This window comes from Triplophysa dalaica, chromosome 2 (genome assembly GCF_015846415.1).
Source record: "Triplophysa dalaica isolate WHDGS20190420 chromosome 2, ASM1584641v1, whole genome shotgun sequence".
Lineage (NCBI taxonomy): Eukaryota > Metazoa > Chordata > Actinopteri > Cypriniformes > Nemacheilidae > Triplophysa > Triplophysa dalaica.
The window spans coordinates 24,940,141-24,958,871 of record NC_079543.1 but is presented as its reverse complement, the minus strand read 5'-3'; the positions used below and the strand labels follow the sequence as shown (position 1 = coordinate 24,958,871).

The 18,731-nt window shown below is 38.0% G+C and overlaps 3 protein-coding genes and 3 non-coding genes across 7 annotated transcripts; 2 read left to right on the top strand and 4 right to left on the bottom strand.

Moving 5' to 3' along the window:
* Positions 1-48: 48 nt before the first annotated feature.
* LOC130414649 (U6 spliceosomal RNA) lies at positions 49-156 on the bottom strand. Its single transcript, XR_008905637.1, has one exon. It is a non-coding gene; the product is annotated as a U6 spliceosomal RNA (small nuclear RNA).
* A 923-nt stretch (positions 157-1,079) lies between these two features.
* On the top strand, positions 1,080-12,201 carry chtf18 (CTF18, chromosome transmission fidelity factor 18 homolog (S. cerevisiae)). 2 transcript variants are annotated; one of them, XM_056762870.1, is made up of 23 exons: positions 1,080-1,096; positions 2,091-2,217; positions 2,712-2,891; positions 3,057-3,177; positions 3,254-3,461; positions 3,557-3,649; positions 3,734-3,786; positions 4,382-4,523; positions 4,608-4,820; positions 4,986-5,083; positions 5,188-5,311; positions 5,395-5,534; positions 5,660-5,753; positions 5,851-5,949; positions 6,027-6,157; positions 6,298-6,421; positions 7,818-8,042; positions 8,537-8,686; positions 8,815-8,945; positions 10,710-10,854; positions 11,102-11,212; positions 11,579-11,642; positions 12,057-12,201. In XM_056762870.1, exons 2-23 carry the CDS (start codon positions 2,130-2,132, stop codon positions 12,185-12,187), a joined length of 2,865 nt encoding a protein of 954 aa, XP_056618848.1. In that variant the 5' UTR covers positions 1,080-1,096; positions 2,091-2,129; the 3' UTR covers positions 12,188-12,201. The 2 variants fall into 2 exon arrangements, with proteins under 2 accessions (XP_056618848.1, XP_056618854.1); XM_056762876.1 differs by lacking the exon at positions 1,080-1,096 and adding an exon at positions 1,955-1,971.
* LOC130414709 (U6 spliceosomal RNA) lies at positions 1,390-1,493 on the bottom strand. Its single transcript, XR_008905651.1, has one exon. It is a non-coding gene; the product is annotated as a U6 spliceosomal RNA (small nuclear RNA).
* Positions 12,202-12,511: 310 nt separating the features above from the next.
* Positions 12,512-13,837, bottom strand: gng13a (guanine nucleotide binding protein (G protein), gamma 13a). The gene is made up of 3 exons (XM_056762884.1): positions 13,622-13,837; positions 13,233-13,330; positions 12,512-12,651 (listed from the first exon to the last, which is right to left on the bottom strand). The coding sequence occupies exons 2-3, from the start codon at positions 13,328-13,330 to the stop codon at positions 12,546-12,548; spliced, it is 204 nt and encodes a 67-aa protein (XP_056618862.1). The 5' UTR covers positions 13,622-13,837; the 3' UTR covers positions 12,512-12,545.
* A 1,262-nt stretch (positions 13,838-15,099) lies between these two features.
* On the top strand, positions 15,100-15,214 carry LOC130414701 (U5 spliceosomal RNA). The gene has a single exon (XR_008905650.1). It is a non-coding gene; the product is annotated as a U5 spliceosomal RNA (small nuclear RNA).
* Positions 15,215-16,923: 1,709 nt separating this feature from the next.
* On the bottom strand, positions 16,924-18,053 carry LOC130407280 (uncharacterized). The gene has a single exon (XM_056730058.1). The coding sequence runs from the start codon at positions 18,051-18,053 to the stop codon at positions 17,181-17,183; it is 873 nt and encodes a 290-aa protein (XP_056586036.1). The 3' UTR covers positions 16,924-17,180.
* Positions 18,054-18,731: the final 678 nt, after the last annotated feature.

Sequence of the window (18,731 nt, the reverse complement as noted above, 5' to 3'; positions counted from 1 at the left end):
TATTCTCATTACTCTATAAAGGTGAAGAACATACACTTTCATAAACCAAAAATTTGGATCCGCTTCACGATTATGCGTGTCATCTTTGCGCAAATGACCATGCTAATCTTCTCTGTATCGATCCAATTTTATCATATGTGCTATCATTGACTGCACACTTAAACTAGATACGATCAAGATATTAAATAGCCCGGATGTTGCCTGTCACTCACTACAACGGTAATACAAAAATCGACAATTAATATTCCCTATATTATAATACTACTGAAATTAACGCTCATTGTGAAGGGTACATTATGTATGTGTTTAGTTGAAACATTAAGCACAATTAGAGTGAAAATTAGTTCCTGTGGTCAGGTTAGGTGATGAACTATGGGAATATGCAAAATATGTCGTAAATAATTAATATTGAAGATGTGCGGATGTGATTGGTCGCCTTCATTCTTCACGTAGCCGGAGCATTAACGTTTTATCTAGTTTGATATAGAACACGTAATAATGATTTTTTCTTATACATAAACTCTCTTTCAACACAAATTGTAAAGTGTACTGTATTTAAAGCACATCTTTTAACAACTAAATTATTGTATACTACTTTTTAAAAAAACGGACTATTTGTACAATATGGGAATTGTGACGTAATTTTGTGTTTATCTGTCCGTTTCAGAGTAAGAAGACGTGAGAGAGAACTCAGTTTAGTAGATTGCGCTTCACACTGTTGTGTAACACAATTCATTACCGATGCTGTTTTGTATCTCAGTCGGGAAAATGTTTGCATTCTACAGGTTATTGACTTCCTTCCGCTTGATAATTAATAGCATGTAATAAGACTCTTACACCCGTGCGTATTACGTATTTGTTGGGCGAGGGCACTGATAGATAAGCGCATGGCTGTAGGAGGGGAGACGAACTGCGGTGTTTTGATCAATCAGCTCCGTCGTACATTTCTACTCAGTTCTGGTCTTTCTGGTTCATGTGCGCGCTTAAGGGGTCTAGGTTTACCCCAAATGCTCTCATTGGTTGAGACAAGTAGTGACGCCATTCCCCAGCCAGGACCGATCAACATCCCACCCCTTCTGTGACCCATGGTTTGTATGTACGTTTAAGAGCGAGTTAGCAACGACCTTTCGAAATAAACTAATAGTTAAAAAACTGCGTTAATGCACAATAAAATAACAGTCGATGTAAATGAATGAATGCGTTGACACGATAATAACGCGTTAACTTTACGTATGCTGCGTGTAGTTCTGCTGCCATCTAGTGGGGAAGAACATGCATATAACGATGTGACAACTTTACGCATGATACAGTTCAAAACTATTAATACATATTTGATGGAGAACATTCTCATTACTCTATAAAGGTGAAGAACATTCACTTTCACAAGCCAAAATTTGGATCCGCTCCACGATTATGCGTGTCATCTTTGCGCAAGTGACCATGCTAATCTTCTCTGTATCGATCCAATTTTATCATATGTGCTGTAATTGCACAATAGGTTCATAATGATCAAGATATTAAATAGCCCGGATGTTGCCTGTCACTCACTACAACGGTAATACAAAAATCGACAATTAATATTCCCTATATTATAATACATCTGAAATTAACGCTCATTGTGAAGGGTACATTATGTATGTGTTTAGTTGAAACATTAAGCACAATTAGAGTGAAAATAACATTTGTTCCTGTGGTCAAATAGGTGAGGAACTATGGGTATATGCAAAATACTAATGTCGTAAATAATTAATATTGAAGATGTGCGGATGTGATTGGTCGCCTTCATTCTTCACGTAGCGCGTCCTTACGGCGTGTACATATCGTAATGGCAACACGTTTGCCAATTTAACGTTAAATTAAAAACTGTCCTATTTCAGGTTTTAAAACAATCACGGAGTTAATTTTATTCAGTATTCAATTTAAAGGCTTTTAACTCCGAAGAGCCGATTTAGGACTTTTATCGAGCAGGATGTACGTCTTTAAAACAACCGGAAGTACATTTACATACACAAAAAGTTTGCGCGAAATTTTCTCTTGCTTTCTTGTGTTTGTTCCGCTAACGTTACTTGTTTATTCATATGACGAAATAGTTATCGCGTCTGACTGTCAGCCGAAAAACAACCGCAAATATGGACGAATACGACGAAATGTACGGGATTGAAGACGACTTTGAGCAACAGTTTGCGGATGAGTTAGAAATGATGGCTGAAATGGACCGTAAGTGAGACAGATGCTTAAATGTACATTCAATTATAAAACTATGACACTCTTTTAAAGTGATTGTAAGTAGTTAAGTGTGCTTTTATGTTTCATTTCCTTCCATTTTACTTGCTGCTACAATTCTTAAAGAGAATTGGAGACTAACGTTACTGTAAATATAATGAATGAATATGTAATAATTTAGAGACATGACGTGACACATCATACCCATGATATTACAACTATCTAGGGTCTTAAACATGCGTCATCTAAATATTGTTTCAAATAAAAAAATGCTAATTAAAAACAAAATTAAGCAAAAATCAATTTATTGTTAGGTACACAAGTTTCTATGTATAAATAATTGTATTCCATAAAATGAATCATAAAAGAGCAAGACATCGTTTGATCTCTTTCTTGCTGTTATACAGATATTGTACTTTTATATAAATGTATGCTAGTACTTTATATTAAATCAAATTATCATTATGAATTATTTTTAATGTGTTTAGCGGAGCCTCCACCACACGGGAAAGTATCTGAGTTCCGCAACAAAAAGCCGATCTCGCAGACGTTTGACGAGGCAATTGCATCAGGTGATGTCGTATCAAGTAAAACTGTTAAAAACCAGCATCCTCTGAGCACCACAGCAAGCATTTCGCCCTCGGCACGGGTTGAGGAGGAATCATTGAGTGAGTGCACCACATTATGTTTACCACCACACAAAACAATTTGTTATTATCATGTTGGCCAGTGGCCTCTGAAGGGACGGTGTGACACTCTTGTAAAGCTAATGCTTACATGAAGCATATATAAAGTGGTATGCAATGGCTGATTGGGTTTATGTTTCTTCTTAGCACCTAAACCCAAGAAACGCAGACAAGATGTGGTAAAAAAGCTCCAGTTTGGTGTTGATACTGGTGATGACATCACACCTCCATCTTCCCCAGAGGTTTACGATGGAACAGCGAGAGATGGGTTAGTTAATCTCATTACAGAGCATTTAAAGCCTAAGTATTATTATATTATATAAACCCTTTTTCAATATATACAGGGCTGGTCCTGACAGAACATCGACCACCAAGATTACAACTGATATGCTGGATATGAGTGGACTGACGACATTACAGGATTCACCAAGAAGACTCACAGTAGCAAAACGTTTTGCACAGAAACGCCCCCCAGCCATCGGGGAATACATCACGGTCACAGACTCCACAGGCAACAGAGTCTACCTCAACAAGAAAGAGGATGAGAATAAGGTTTCTGCCCTTTTATAACAACTAGCAACTTTTGTTTCATCTTCTAGGTGCTTTGTGTAAACGGATTTATTGTCCTTCCTTTTTTATTACCTCAGGCTCCGGACCCCAGAGCCTTCCGTAACTCACAAAACGGTCTCGGGCTGCTTACAGTTCCCATAGAAGTCATGAAAGAACAAATCGCAGAAAGAGTAAGAATTCGTGATCTCGCAGACAAACAAACCTAAATATATTTTAGGAGGAAATCTGTCTGATCGGTTGCTTTTTCATCCCAGCGTCATCGACAAGTGATCGAAGAATCCCAAAGACTGACAGAACTTTTGAACAGGTTTGTGATGTTTTATGAGTTTTTATGAGCAAACACATGTTTTTCTGTGTCTGTGGTGTGTTGCCCATGCATGTATTTGACACGTAAAATTGCAAAAATTAAAGTGTCGGAGCAAATGAGGCATTCTATCTAAAAGCGAATGCTCACCCAGACCTGCCTGAAATGCCTCGTCTAACCACACCTCCACAAAACCACGTCACTTCGTGGTATGAGTTGACTAAGACCGCACAAATGTATACGCAACTCATTACTGTCTGTACAATTGCTTTGAAACCTGATGTTCCAAATATGGTAAGAGGCTTTACATTTCCGTCAGACGCTTGCAGTATTCGACCAATCACTACGGACTGGTTAACTGCTCAATCATAGCATACCTCGCTTTTCAGAGCGATGAGCTTTGTTAAAATTTTCGCATGTTTCAGAGAGGCAGGGGAAAAGTGGAGATACAAACCATAATATGCAATTGAGATTGCATTACATCTCAAACAAACCATAATATTCGTTGTAGCCGTGTCATATGACCCCTTTAAGCCTTATTATTATTGCCATGATCATTGGGAAACATTTATTGTATTCATGTGATTTTTTTTTTTAGTGGTTTAAACCCGGAGCTTCTTGCAGAAGGTCAGACAGACTCCGGTGTGGATGGTGATAGTGGAGAAGATCGAGGTTCTTCCTCTCGACTCTGGGTGGATCAGTTCTCGCCGCGGCACTACACTGAACTTCTGAGCGATGACGTGAGGGATTAACATACTTGACATTCAAGTGTTTGTCGATGCACGTTGCTTCATAATTATGTACATTGTCTTTTTCCTCCACAGTTCACAAACCGCTGTCTGCTCAAGTGGCTGAAGCTATGGGACACTGTGGTCTTCGGTAGAGAAAGGAAAACCCGTCCGACCCACACAGACGTTAGATCGAATTTTCCGAATGCCCAGAATCAAAACCAGTTCCAGCGTTTTAAAACCAAGAGTCAAATCACGGAAGAAATACTGGAGGGTGAACTAGACCAGTACAAAAGACCTAAATTTAAGGTGACACTTAAATTTGCAACTTAAATTTTTATACTTTCATTTAGATGAAAGTTTGGTTAATTTTCACTACAAATATTGTTGGCTGTTTACAAATTGCTTGTAAGTAAATTGCTGTATTTTACATTTTGGTCTCAAATGATGAACTGTGTTTATCGCATTACACAGGTGGCACTGTTGTCAGGACCTCCTGGACTGGGGAAAACAACGTTAGCACACATTATTGCCAAGCACGCTGGATACAACGTGGTAGAAATCAATGCTAGGTAACACGATGCAAGCTAGAATGATGTTTACTTTTCATCATTCTTTAAAACTACGTACACAAATACAGACACACAAACTTATGGTGTTGTATATCTCTCGTCAGTGACGATCGAAGTGCTGAGCTCTTCCAGAAACGGATCGATACCGCCACACAGATGAAGTCAGTCTTGGGAGCCAATGAGAAGCCCAACTGCCTGATTATAGATGAAATTGATGGAGCTCCTGCAGTAAGAAATTATTTCAGTCGCCCAATCTGATTGGTTTTTGGAATCGAGCATCTGTCTCTGATTCTGTTTTCTGATTGGCTCAGGCTGCCATCAACATCCTGTTGGCCACCATAAACAAGAAGGACAGCAGAGAGGGTGAAGAGACGGGGGTTAATGCTTTGAAAAAGAAAAAGAAGAAACAGTCTGTGCTTCTTCGGCCAATCATTTGCATCTGCAATGACCTGTAAGCCGCACCTCCTGTTCCACAGTTTACTTGAAAGTTTATATACTAGCATTAGGTTTAAAGGGACGGTTCACCCAAAAAAAGTTTTTGCTAGTTTTCCTAATTGTCGGCTGTTTTTATGTCAGCTATGTTCCAGCTCTCAGGCCGCTGAGACAGCAAGCGTTCCTGTTAACCTTTCCACAGACGCTACCCTCCCGCTTAACTCAAAGACTGGCAGAGGTGAGGAATATTTATTCTATACACTATATATAAATTAAATAATGTAAAGATGAGCATTAAGATGACTTTGCTTTCATACAAACTTTGGTATGTGTAGATCACACGTTGTCAGGGTATGAAGGCAGATACAGGCACGCTAATGGCCCTGTGTGAGAAAACAGACAATGACATCCGTTCATGTATCAATACATTACAGGTGAGATATACAGACTCATCCAGAGTGATCTGAACGCTTGTCTGAAACATTTTTAACATGGCTTTGCTTGTGTGAAGTTTTTACATGGCCGCGGTCAGAAGCACTTGGATCAGCGCAGCGTTAGCTCCATGTGTGTTGGATTAAAAGACCAAAACAAAGGACTGTTCTCAGTCTGGCAGGAAATCTTTCAGCTTCCCCGAGTGAAACGGTACACAAAAACATATCTAAAACAAGGAATATAAAAAAAACTATTTCAAAATGTTTTTTGTGGACTGCTTTATCGTTTTGGTTCAATCTCTATTGCATTTTTACAATTTCTGTGATTGGTTGGTTGGTGTTGTCTTTAAGGAAGCGGATTGGTGGAGATCCTTTCGGGGGTTTGGATGAGGCAGGGCCAAAAGATGGTGGACAAAGACTTCAGAACATCTTACACCTGGTCTCATCTAATGGAGAGCACGAGAAACTTACTCAGGTAACTGAAGAAACTGTAAATATTGCTTCATTTAAAGGTGTTGTGTGTAGTTTTTGAAAGATCTATTGACAGAAATGCAATCAAATAAATATTAATATGTCTTTAGAGGTGTATGTTTTTATTACCTTAGAATGAGCTATTTCTATCTACATACACCACAGGTTCCCTTTCATGGAATTCGCCATGTTGTTTCTACAGTAGCCCTAAACGGACAAACTTTACAAAACTCTACAGAGCGCGTTTCATTAATACGTTATCTCCTTCAGCAAAGAAGTAAAAACGTGAGGACATCTTAGTTAGGCTAGGGTGTAGCAAAAAAACGATAAATCTTTCTTTAATTCAATATCGATTCTCAAAGACTGTGAATCGTTTTTTTTTTCTTTCATATTTACACAAGCCCTGAACATTCATCAACGTTAATGTTATTGCTACCACTGTCCACTAGTCACTTTTCTTTTTACAACAGTTTGATGTAACAAACGGGAGCACATCCTTCATTCATTGCTTAATTAATCACCTACATGTATTTACAGCTAATTTTGGGAAATTTCGCTTGTTACACTGTATCTTAAATATAAAATTACTGTTCTGTTTCAATATACCCAATTGTGTTTAATATACTGGTTTGTGGCTCTTCAGTTCATTTTTTTATTCACCATTGCGATGTGATATTTACTGGTCTTTTTTAGAAATATCTATAGGATTTGTTATTTGTATTAAATCTATACCCAGATAGCAAGCAACAATTGAATCAATGTTCAAAAAAGGGTTAATTTGTCAATTGCATTGAATTAATATCAGTTATGCACCTGCAATTAATGTTTTGCACCTGCCATTAAAAGTCAACTTTTCAAAACATCTAAACATCTCTTTTTCTATCAATGTATACCTATTCTTATTAAAGCACTACTGTAAACATTGAAAGTGATAAAAGAGTTGCCTGATTACAATAATGATGATTTGTTGAAATGTCTAAAAAAATTCTACATTAAATGCAGGTGCCAAAGTGATATTAATTCAATGCAATCAACTTTGACAAATCAACAATTTTTTAACATTGATTCAATGGTTCCTTGCTCTTTGGGTAATCATTGACTCAAATCAAGGGCTTGTGAATCGGAATCGAATCGGAACATTAGAATCAATACCCAGCCCTAATCTTAGTCCGGTGTCATCCACCATAGTGCCTTGAAGGGAGGGGTGGAGTTAGCCATTGGTTGCAATTCACAACCTCGCCACTAGATGCTACCAAATTTAATGCACTGGACATTTAAAGTAGTCGTAATATATTTACGATGTTTGTGCGTATATTAAGACATTTCTTTATGTGATGAATTTGATATTTTTAAAAGGAGTGTTGATTGTAAGTGAAGATTTCTGTCTCGTTTTGTTTCAGGGTCTTTATGATAATTTCCTTAGCATGAAGCTGAAAGATCCCGGGATGTTGGGTGTGTGCTCGGGGCTTGACTGGTTAAGTTTCACAGATCTTTTGAACGAGTGTATCTTACACGGACAAAACTACTCGCTCATGCGCTACTTACCTTTCCTGCCCGCCGCTTTCCACTTTCTCTACGCTGCAAACTCCGTCCCCCGCATCAACTACCCACACAGCAACTACGAGGTGAGAAAGAGATTGAAAGCCCATGCACTGATCTTTAATACCATAATATCCTGCTGTTCTCTTCTCACATCTAATCTAATGAAATCTCTCTGGCCCGGTACATTTTTGGTCTCTATACAATATGATTGGATTTCTGGAAAGCAGCATCTGTTTAATTGTTACAATAAGTAATTTATATTGACATTAATATGAGACAATATTTAATTCTAATGAGAGCTTTCCTTATCTCAACTAGTAGAGTGTGGCACTTCCAATGGGGTTGACCCATCATGGGTTTAATTTCCAGTGAATGTCTGCAAAAAAAGTGCATAACCTATCAATCTTGAATGCACTGCTTGGGATTAAAGCCCGAATTTATTTTATAGGTGGTTGGTGTACAACTCTAATATACATTACACAATTTGGTAAACATTGCTTTTAGAGCTACAGACTATAACAATATATATCATTCCATACCAAAAATATGAATCAAAAGTCTTAAAAAAATGTTCTAGGCTCTAACTAAAACCCAGCACACTAAGAACGCACTGCTGGCCATGTTGAATGATATCCCTCCGGCGGTACAGAGCCGGATTTGCGTAAGCACTCTCTGCTTGGACATCATCACCCTTTTGATGGAGCTCATCTCGCCTAAACTGCGACCAGTAAGTGATCCTTTTCAATACTCTGAAATATTAGCATATACAATTTTTTCCATGAGTTTGATCAAAGTAATGTCTGAATGCACTGCGTATATCAATTTACTAGTGTGTTTCATGGATGTGTTTTTCAGGTCAACCCTCAGCTTTACAGCACCAGAGAAAAGCAGCAGCTCTGTGATTTGATCGACACCATGATCAACTACAACCTGACCTACAGACAGGACCGAACACCTGAGGGACAGTACACTTATGTGTTGGAGCCGTGAGTCCATACAAACCCTGCATAACATCAACTTGATCTAATGATATTATATTCAGTATATAATATTAGTTGTAAATCCAAAAACAGATTATGCAACACATGCTTTAGAACACACACACACTCACATTTTCAAGGGATATTAGTTCACCTGTTCATCACAGTCCATGAGAGATTACGCTGTTGCTCAGGATTATTATTTTCCCCCCTTTGTTTTAATTTGGCGATTCCGTCACGTGACAGCTCGGGTGTTTGCTCATCTTTAAAGCGTGTGCATGGATACACATTGAGATCACAGAGACCCAAAGTCCTCTGTGTGTTGTAAATTCTTGGATCGATGCCGTTGAAGCTGAAAACTTTGGCAACCAAAAATCTGACGATCTAAGAGGAGAACCAGCAGCTAAAGTTTGAAAATACTTACCTGATAGAACCAAAGGAGAATTAACACCAAGAATGAGAAGATAATAGAGAAACATTCAAGATCTTGGATTGATTCAAGCTGGAACTGCAGAAGAGCATTTCTATACAGCCTGTATGTTTATTCTTTAATCAGGGAGCATTTATTTGTATTTTATTTATATTCATGCATAGAATTTTATGTTTGTATTATAGAGTTACTATAGACCATTTTGTAAGGTGTGAACACTGGTCCAGGAGCACTTAAATGGAAGTTTTTGTGTCTTATATATATAATAAAATCTTGAAGACATTCATTTAACGTTTTAATTACGTTATAAATAATCTATTTGTTCAAACATTTGTGTAGTGTTAAAAAAACTGAAACAGGAAGTTATTCTGGACCATTGTTGGACCAGCTTTGTTTTCGTCTTCTGAGGTGGTATATAGAAATGAAACACAAATTTTGTTATTAAAACCAGCAACATTTTTAGTTGCGTCTCTGAGTTTATTTACGAAATTAATGTCTTTGTGATTGGTGAGGAAAAATAATGCATCAGTCATTCCTGCAAGCCCGATGTGAAGAGACGCTGGTCACTTCAGATTGGGGGTTTCCGCTGCTGGTCGCCCTTATGCTTCTTCTGCTTGTATACGCCTTCCTGTATCTCCCAGCCATCTCTTATCGAGCCCTGTTGCAAGAAGCACTGAGCAACCACACAGAAGGATCTTACGTCCCAGGCAAATAATGAAATGGACTGAGGATAGTAGGATACTGAAAGGACCGTTTCCATGGCAACCATTGGATGAAATGGTCAAACTCGAAACTTTCGTTTCCATTTCGTCGCACATTGCCCATGAGTAGGGCACATAACTTGTCAAAACCGGAACTTCCATATCAATATGAATTTCAGGTTTGAAATAAATTTGAAGGTCTTCACTGCCTTCGTAGTCTTTGGACAGTAAGAGTCCATTTTTAAACAGATTTTAATTCCAACATGTGAACTGAATTTTTATCAGAACGTCCTCCAGATGTTCAAAAGAGATTGTTCTGTGTACAGGGCCATAAATACCCTGCAGTGCTAAACCTTGTTTTTTCTATTTGTTTGAAGTTTTATCTGCTTGTGTGTATTAGATATTTTTTGGAACAGTGTCCCTCCAAGTAAGAGGGATTATTAAACTCATCTCTCTCTACTCTTTAAAACATCACATCTTCATACCGCTCTTCATGTGAATCCATTGTTTAGATTATCAATGGATTCGTCATTCCTAAAGTTATCTGAAACCTTATGTTATTATTATTATATTATCCTGTTTTTACTTTTTGGGTTGCGCATGCAGCAATTTTGTGACATTGTGTACCTGTTGCCATAGCAACATAGAAGATGTGGTGCGGTTTCCGGGCTTGCCCCCTCGGAGGCAGTTGACCTATCAGGTGAAGCAGCTGATCGCCAGGGAGACAGAGTTGGAGAAGATGAGGAGGATGGAGAGGGCCCAGCAGAAACGAAACCCACAAAACGTAAGATTAATTAACTGACTTTAATAACGAACTGTAAAAAAACTGTGTTTACTTATATTTGTAACTTTGGTATAAAGGTGTAAATTAAAAAACAGAAGTGATTTTTTCATTTTTTTTATCCATTTAGTGATCTAATTTTGTAAAGTGCATTTTGCGGATCGCTGTATAGCGCTGTACAATGTACAATTTACACAACTATACCTTAACATATCTCGGAGGCTTCATAGTCATTTTCTTTTCTCTTTAGACGGAGACTGTGAATAAGAGTCAAGCTCAGAAGAAGGTGGAGGTGAAGAAACATGCGAACCATCAACAGAGACTCGAGAACATTGTGAAACAGACAGTGGTGGAAAGCAGGGTAAAGTGTTAATATGATTTGACTTTGCATTGTCCTTAATGACCTCAGCAGTACATTACTAAAAATAAAATTTTACTGTCTTCAATTTTACTATCTCCTCAAAACTACTGACTGAATTTAACAGCCAGTGATAGGAAGGCATTGGATAACAAATTTGTTACTTTTAATCTTAATATTCACTATAATGCTAGCTTAACATCGTTTTCACAATATGTACACATAAATGTTACGACTGCCTTTTTAAATCCACAGTGTTGTACTTTAGATATTGTTGACTTGGGTCTGATTATAATCTGAGATTAATCAGGTTAACAGTGGATCACAGAAAAATGGTCATGCATGTTTTTTCTTCTCCCGCATTTACAGCCTGAATTGGATTTCTTTGGACGAGCCCTGGTACCCAAGGAGAAGCCTGTTGTCACCACTACAGGTTTGTTTTCTCGGATCTTACTGTAAATATTGCACTTCTTACATATTAGACATGCACAATATTTGCCTCCGCACAAATAAACTGTGCTGCAAAACCTCTAGTGGAAAGAATATGACACTGCAGGCACACAAAGTATTTCAGCTGCTGTATAATATTTAAAACCAAAAACATCATTGTTTGATTTGTGACTTGCTAACATCTTGACTTTATTGGAATTAGTTGTTGAATGGACTCTTGCTTGTACTTTCATTTCAGTTTGGAGGCAACCGACTATCTACTATAGTTGCTATTTACTATCTATACAGAAAGCTACTATCCATATGCAAGAAAGAACAAATATTGTACATGCTTGTTTGTGATGGAGAAAGATAAACATCACTAATCAATTTATATCACTCTCGGGTTTCTCTTCAGGTGAAGATGGGAAAGGGGGCGGAGCCGTGCAGATCGGTAAAGCTGTGGGTAACAGTGACGTTTGGTTCCGCTTCAACGAGGGCGTGTCCAATGCCGTGCGCAGAAACGTATACATTCGAGAGTTGCTTTAAAAGGACAAGTGAGAATATGAGGCCATGTTTATTTACAACTACTTTATTAAACAACAAATGTTCTGAATTTTGTACTGTGTAATTACATAAATTTAAATATTTCTAAAAAAAAATGTTACAGTTGAGTTGTGTTCATTTTTATTGTATTTTAAAGTTGTCTGACACTTTTATAAATACATATTTTCACTAGTTAACAAATGTTTTTTGTCTTTCATTGCCTAATAAAGGCAAACAACAAGCCAGATTAACAAACAACCAATTCATTTGCAACTGCATTTATCCTAGTCAAAGTTAGGGTGTGTAACCGTCGCAGTGGGTGGAGCCATGTGTGTAGACTTGCAATGATTAAAGGTTGATGCTAAAGCACAACACATTTGCTTGTCTCCACCCAAGGGTTCTCCTTCAACACGTCAGGATTTAGAAATGCATCTTCGGTCATTTTCTCCTCAATCCATTTGACCAGCCTGAAAAAAAATAAGATGATAAAAAGATGTGAAGTTGAGACTTTGATGTCATTTTTTCCATCATAACAACTGAATTAGCTTGACTTAAAATGTACATTTATAGCTTGTATTTCTAGACAGTTTCAAAGCAACAGCTTAAACAAACGTTACTGCGCTTTCATGGACTGCCCTTAACTTCTGGTACACATTCGCAAATAATTGGCTGCCTCCGAAATGTCATACTGTGACAGTACGTACTGAAGTTGAAGTCCCTATCGGCCGTTAAAACAGTTCTATATAGTCTGAGTGGCAGTATTACTCAAAAATATATCTAACTTACATAATTATAACATGAAAACATAATAAAAACTTTTAGATTTTTTTTTTCAACGGAATTATCTCATTTTGGAAACAAACTCTTCCTATATTCTATACAGAATCTAACGCTTATTGTAAACTTTTTTACCATATTGTGTTGCTATTTATTTTATTGCTGTATATTATTTCTATATTTTGCATTTTATTTATTTAATTTTACAATCCCAGTCCCCTGTAGTTTATTTAGGAGACCCGGCTAATCCATTCAGGTGTGTAGGACTTACTCTGGAATAGAGACGGATGTCTTCTCTCTGTTATACTGTAGCTGCTGCTTCAGACTTTCTACATGATTGTTTAACTGAGTCTCATCCAGCTCATCCATCTGAAACAGCATCCAGCATGAGGAACTTTTAAGTTTTAATGACACTTGGAACAATTAACTCAATCATTTTTTTAAGATCGACATCACATACGTGAATGAATGTGGTACTACTTTGCACGCAAGTGATTATCTGTTAAATATGTTGTTAATTTATATTGCAGATATCATACACATAATGTTATCCGTTTAATAAAAAAAGAAACAAAGTACGTATGCAAATATTTGTTTCTCACTTATTTAAAAAAAACATGTAATATTTAATTATTTATGACACAAAACAGTTGAACCTACCGTGATGAAGTTAAAATAATGTTAATTTAGAGGTGATAAATTATTTTCTCGTTCACAATCCTGGTTGAGAAAGCTTAGTTCCTCGACAGCTTGAGGGATCTTCTGTTCTGATTTCTTTGGCGAATCTGTGGGGCGCGTTCTAGATTCATCCACACCTCCCACTGAGGTTGTGGAGCATTCAGAGTAGTTTGTTACTCAAATTTTCTCTCTGTGTCCTGAGTGACATTCAGCTCATTGGCCTTTGTAAAATCTATGTAAAGCACATGCAAAATCCGACCCATATATCTCTTTCTGCTTTATTGTGATTTGTTGTTAGGAATCAAGTCAACTTAAATTAGGAAATTTACTGCTTACCGCTTGTATTGTATAGCAGTAACATCTTTAAGTTTATTTAATTTAAATGAAGATTAATATGTGTGTAACAGCCTTTGTATGTTTGACACTAAAGATTACAGTGGACCCTTACAAAATATGGACCATTACAAAATAAAAACGATAAGGTTGGCCATCTTTAGGGATCAAGCACCTTTTTATATAAAGTATATAGTTTCTTTCTTTAATTAACGTTCAAATGAAATCAAAGATCTGAACATAAACGTTTTTCCCGTCATTTTTATTTTGCCTTTGTATTCCTGTAGGGGGCTGAACCTACAGCAGACCAAGGGATATTCATTTCTTTATCACGGATTAATGAATATGATAGGAATACATATTCTTTGGCATTAAGATCAGTACAGTAAACATAAAATGTCATATACAAATCTAATTTGCGTGTTTAATCGTGTGTCAGAATTAACACGCAACATATACATGTGAACATTCTGGCCAATGAGAACAAAACGTGTCGTCATCAAGGCTTTCGCACGCAGCCAATAAGGCTTGTACAACGGCGCAGTAAGATCCGACAGGCGGATGACATCAAAGTATCGCGAGAGCGATTCGAAATCAAACTTTTTATGGTTTTTATAATCGCTCTCGCGCTACTTTGATGTCATAATCCTGTCGGATCTTTCTGCGCCGCATCAAGCCTAGATTTTGAACAACTGCAGCGCCTGACCTAGGTGCCTGGTCTCGTTTTGATCTCGCGGTACTTTAAAGAAACTTTAATGGTAATTAGGCGATCAAAGTCGGACAAATTATCCATCCAGAGTGCATTGCTGTCGCAGCCGCATGATGTCGAACAAGCCTACTGTCTCAAAATAAACGGGAGGGGGTTATAAACACCACGTGACTACCGATGACGTGCAGTTTTGAGCTCCCAGGATGCATTGCACGCTGAACTTAACTATCATCAATATTATATAGTGCTTTATTTGTATTATTCAAATATAAATGCCAATTATTTTAACGTTACAGGCATGTTGTAGCCTATTGTGCTGGTTTAGTTAACTTAATTTGAGAACGGACTTGTTAGTTACCGTCATTGGAGTTTGTGTCTGTGTTGGTCTGGTAGTCACTCTGCCCCGCTATTCTTCAGTACACTCATGTTTCGCCTCATATCGCATAAATCTTTCGCCTTTTACTAAAGATTTCCGTGGGGAGGAACACTATGAGTATTAAGTAATTTTTCGTAGCCCCATCTCATGATGGGGTTCCTACTGTGGTCAAAAATAGAATAAAGCTTTCAAAAGTTCTATAATATAAAGGACGTGATAACGCAACATCACGTGGTACGTATCACTAACGCCGATTAAACATTACGTTTATCTGATTAATGCTATTCTGTACATTCAATATATAGGTCCTTCTTTATTTCCATTTGAATATGGTGCTGTAGATTAAAAAATATTGTTAAAAATTGCTGAAGTGTTTTACGAAGTCACGTTCGGTTCAAAGGTAGGCGAGAAAATGCATGTAGGCGTATTCACTATATTGTTGACTACAGAGCAATCGATAGCATTTTATTAATAAAGATTATCTGGGTGTTTTATGGCTTGTTTTTCTTACATGTTAAATCAAGGTTTGTATTTATTTATTCACATTTACGCTTATATCCAAAGCAACTTACATAGAGTTCAGGGAGCAATATGCAATTTGCCATACAGTAGCAATAATACAATAGGTGCTAATTCAATGTTACTAGTTTCAACAAAAGCCAGACCAATACCTGTTGAAAGAAAGAGAGAGGATTAGTTTTTTGTTCTCCCCCCCCCTCATTTGTCTGTCAAGTTTTCTAAGAAGAGATGGGTTTAAGTAGTTTTATGAATGTGAGATGTGGTTGACCGGAAGAATTTTTCACCCGGAAGGAGTCGTGAAGGAGAATGGCGGGAGGCGAATTAACTGCCCTTTTGAAAAGCCGATCGAAGGGTTCTTGATGAGGTGTAGGAGGGTGTGAAAGTATGCCGATGATAGTGCTGTAGGCAAGCATTAGTGACTTGATCTGATACGGGCTTCAACCTGTAGCAAGTGGAGGGAGATAAAAAGGGGAGTCACATGAGCCATTTTAGGCTGTTGGAAGACGAGGCGTGCTGCTGCGTCCTGAGACAAGCTGGGGTGGTTTGATAGCCTTTGCAGGGAGACAAGCAAGGAGAGCTTTGGCAGGGCCTTCAAACAATATAAACAGTCAAAACTCAATGGCTTCAAAGTTTTGCATAAATCCTCAACTGGAAAAGCACAGATATGCAAAGTGTTTGGATCTCACCATACTTAAGCTTTTTACCTGCAGTCTTTTTTTCACAACTGCATGGTTGTAAGATAAAGATTATCAGAGAAGGTAAAGAATGTAGGACAAAGGTGAGCACAGATTCATTTGGCAAATAAAATACATTAACACACATAAGTAGACAGTAAATGAACACACTCTGTTTTCCTAACATATAATAGTTACTGTAACAATGGTAAATGATGAAAGTGTCAGATGTAAAAAAAAACATATAACATCTATCAAAATCTTGTCATGGTAAATTGGTGTAGGATTTAATCCAGCTGTTTTTCTTTAGTGGTCCTTTTTATGTTTTGTTCGATCCACTCATCATCCAAAAGGCAAAAATACATATTTCTTTAGTTTGTACTTGTATGCCTGTAATATACCGGGCAAGCATGACATTGCATTTTACATTGTGATTAAAATCACAAGGTGAACAGCTGTGGGTAGAAGGGATACAGCTACGGCCGGAAGTGATGCAAAATCTCACCATAAAATTACAATTAATAACAATAGCTAATGCCTTCCTACTCCAAACCTAAACCTTACAATAAAAGAAAAAATTAAAGTATGACAAAAATGATGTGGTATTGAAGTGCGCATGCCCAGTAGAGGTAGCTGTATCCCTTCTAATCAAAATGGTGAAGTCAACCCCTAAATCGTTACTATATGTCATTCAAAGATGTATTCTCTGATGTAATTGTAGGTAAGAAACTTGTAAAATGAATGAAAATCAAAAGGACAAGGATATTTAACTTAAGTATATTTAAAAAGAATATAACTCAAAATATTATACTTACACTAATGTTTTCCAATCTGTTGTAACAAAATTCAAAGCCTTGACACAATTGGTCCAGCAATTATTGTAATATGAAAGCTGATATCATCATTTATACCTCCAAACACAGGCTTGTTTCAGAACATGGGGCGGTAGACAGTCTTCTGGCTAATTTTGTCCCCCCTTCCCAGCGTTGTTGCTCCCGCAGCATTCTCCACCCCACGCAGCCATTCAGAACATTTCAACAGTGTGTTCTGATCCACACGCTGTTCCACCTCTTCCTCATATTCCACATCATCGTATCTGTGACGATCATTCAGGAGAGAGATCTTCATGATAGGGATGTTGGATCGAGAAGCTGACTTGTCAAAGGGGTCTTTGCGTTGATGTGCGGTGCCACTGCGGACGGCACGGAGCTGCTTTTCACGGCTGGGTTTCTGAAGGAGCAAGGTGGCCTCGGTCAGGCTGACTGAGTTCATAGCTTCACTGTTATTCGGTCCACTGCCTGATCCTGAACATCTTGAAGAGACCTGTGGATGATTTTGGTTTGCCGGAAACGTTTGTTTGCTGGAGGAGGCCGTTGCATCTTTAGAGTTGGTTGGAGAGACGCTAATGCCTGAACTACTTATATAGGACATGGCGGTCGAAGGATCAGCAGGTCTCGGAGACGTAATGCAGACGCTCTTACCTTCCAACCTCAAGCCGGCAGTGGCTCGACTGGTGGGCAGTTTGCTTTTGTGCGGCGCGGCTTTCTTGTTCAACTTCTTTAGGCGTTCCCTTATGTAACTCTTCTCCTCCACAGTCTTGACCTGAAGAACGGATGATGGCTTCTCTTTTTCAGAGCTGGGAAGAGCCTGCGGTCGGGTTACAGGTGGGAAAGGCATCTTCACGAGGTAAAGCAGGACATAGGTCAAGAAGTCCGTCTTTGAGCTGTAGCGTGAGAGAAATGAAAGGGGACTCGATTGGACTTTCGCATGATCAGGAGGACTTGCTTCTGAAGGTTCCAACATCCACTTGTTACTTCACAGACAGCCAATGTGGAAGCAGTACACGGCAATAGTTGTGCTTTATATAGGGTGACGGTCAAGATATGGGTATCCTCTGGAGTGGGTAAGCCTAACACGTGCGGCTTAGAGAGCTTTGGTTGCGTAACAGATCAAGATGTAAACATTGGTTTTACTCTCACAGACAAAATAAGAGTTTGCAATTGTCGGATTGAAATGGTTTGTGATGCATACACGCATGAGTTTGATGGTGTACACGCCTTTTCACAAACACTTAATAATGCAACTGCATTATTAAATGATAGCATTTCTTCACGTTATAGTTCTATTTTTTGCGAAATAAATGATTGTAGAAACGTTAATGCCTGTATTCTGCTTAAGATATACAAAGCCTTGCTTGCTGTTCAGGAGAAAGCTCTTAAAGAAGAATCATTATTTCTGAAAATAACTCACCAGGTGTTAGTTGTAAGCCTATCTGCACGTGTCTAAGAGGTTTACATTAAAGGATACAGAATTTACAAAGTTAAGTTAATCTTGTTTAGAGGTCACCTGATCTGGGTAAAAGACAGCGCTGTGGAACAGGAGCTCCCTCTAGTGGAACTAAAAGGTTTGTGACGATTGTTTGATGTGTGTCAATAATGTGCAAGCACATTGATGTTTCTATGCATGCTACGTATATTGCAA

Excerpts from the sequence above, each read along its gene's own strand:
- gng13a (XM_056762884.1), bottom strand. The coding sequence starts at position 13,330 with ATGGATGAGCTGGATGAGACTCAGTTAAACAATCATGTAGAAAGTCTG. Across the intron at positions 12,652-13,232 it reads ACATCCGTCTCTATTCCAGA|GCTGGTCAAATGGATTGAGG; the intron begins GTAAGTCCTACA and ends ATTTTTTTTCAG.
- chtf18 (XM_056762870.1), top strand. The coding sequence starts at position 2,130 with ATGGACGAATACGACGAAATGTACGGGATTGAAGACGACTTTGAGCAA. Across the intron at positions 5,535-5,659 it reads ATTTGCATCTGCAATGACCT|CTATGTTCCAGCTCTCAGGC; the intron begins GTAAGCCGCACC and ends TTTTTATGTCAG. Across the intron at positions 5,950-6,026 it reads CATGTATCAATACATTACAG|TTTTTACATGGCCGCGGTCA; the intron begins GTGAGATATACA and ends GCTTGTGTGAAG.
- LOC130407280 (XM_056730058.1), bottom strand. The coding sequence starts at position 18,053 with ATGTTGGAACCTTCAGAAGCAAGTCCTCCTGATCATGCGAAAGTCCAA.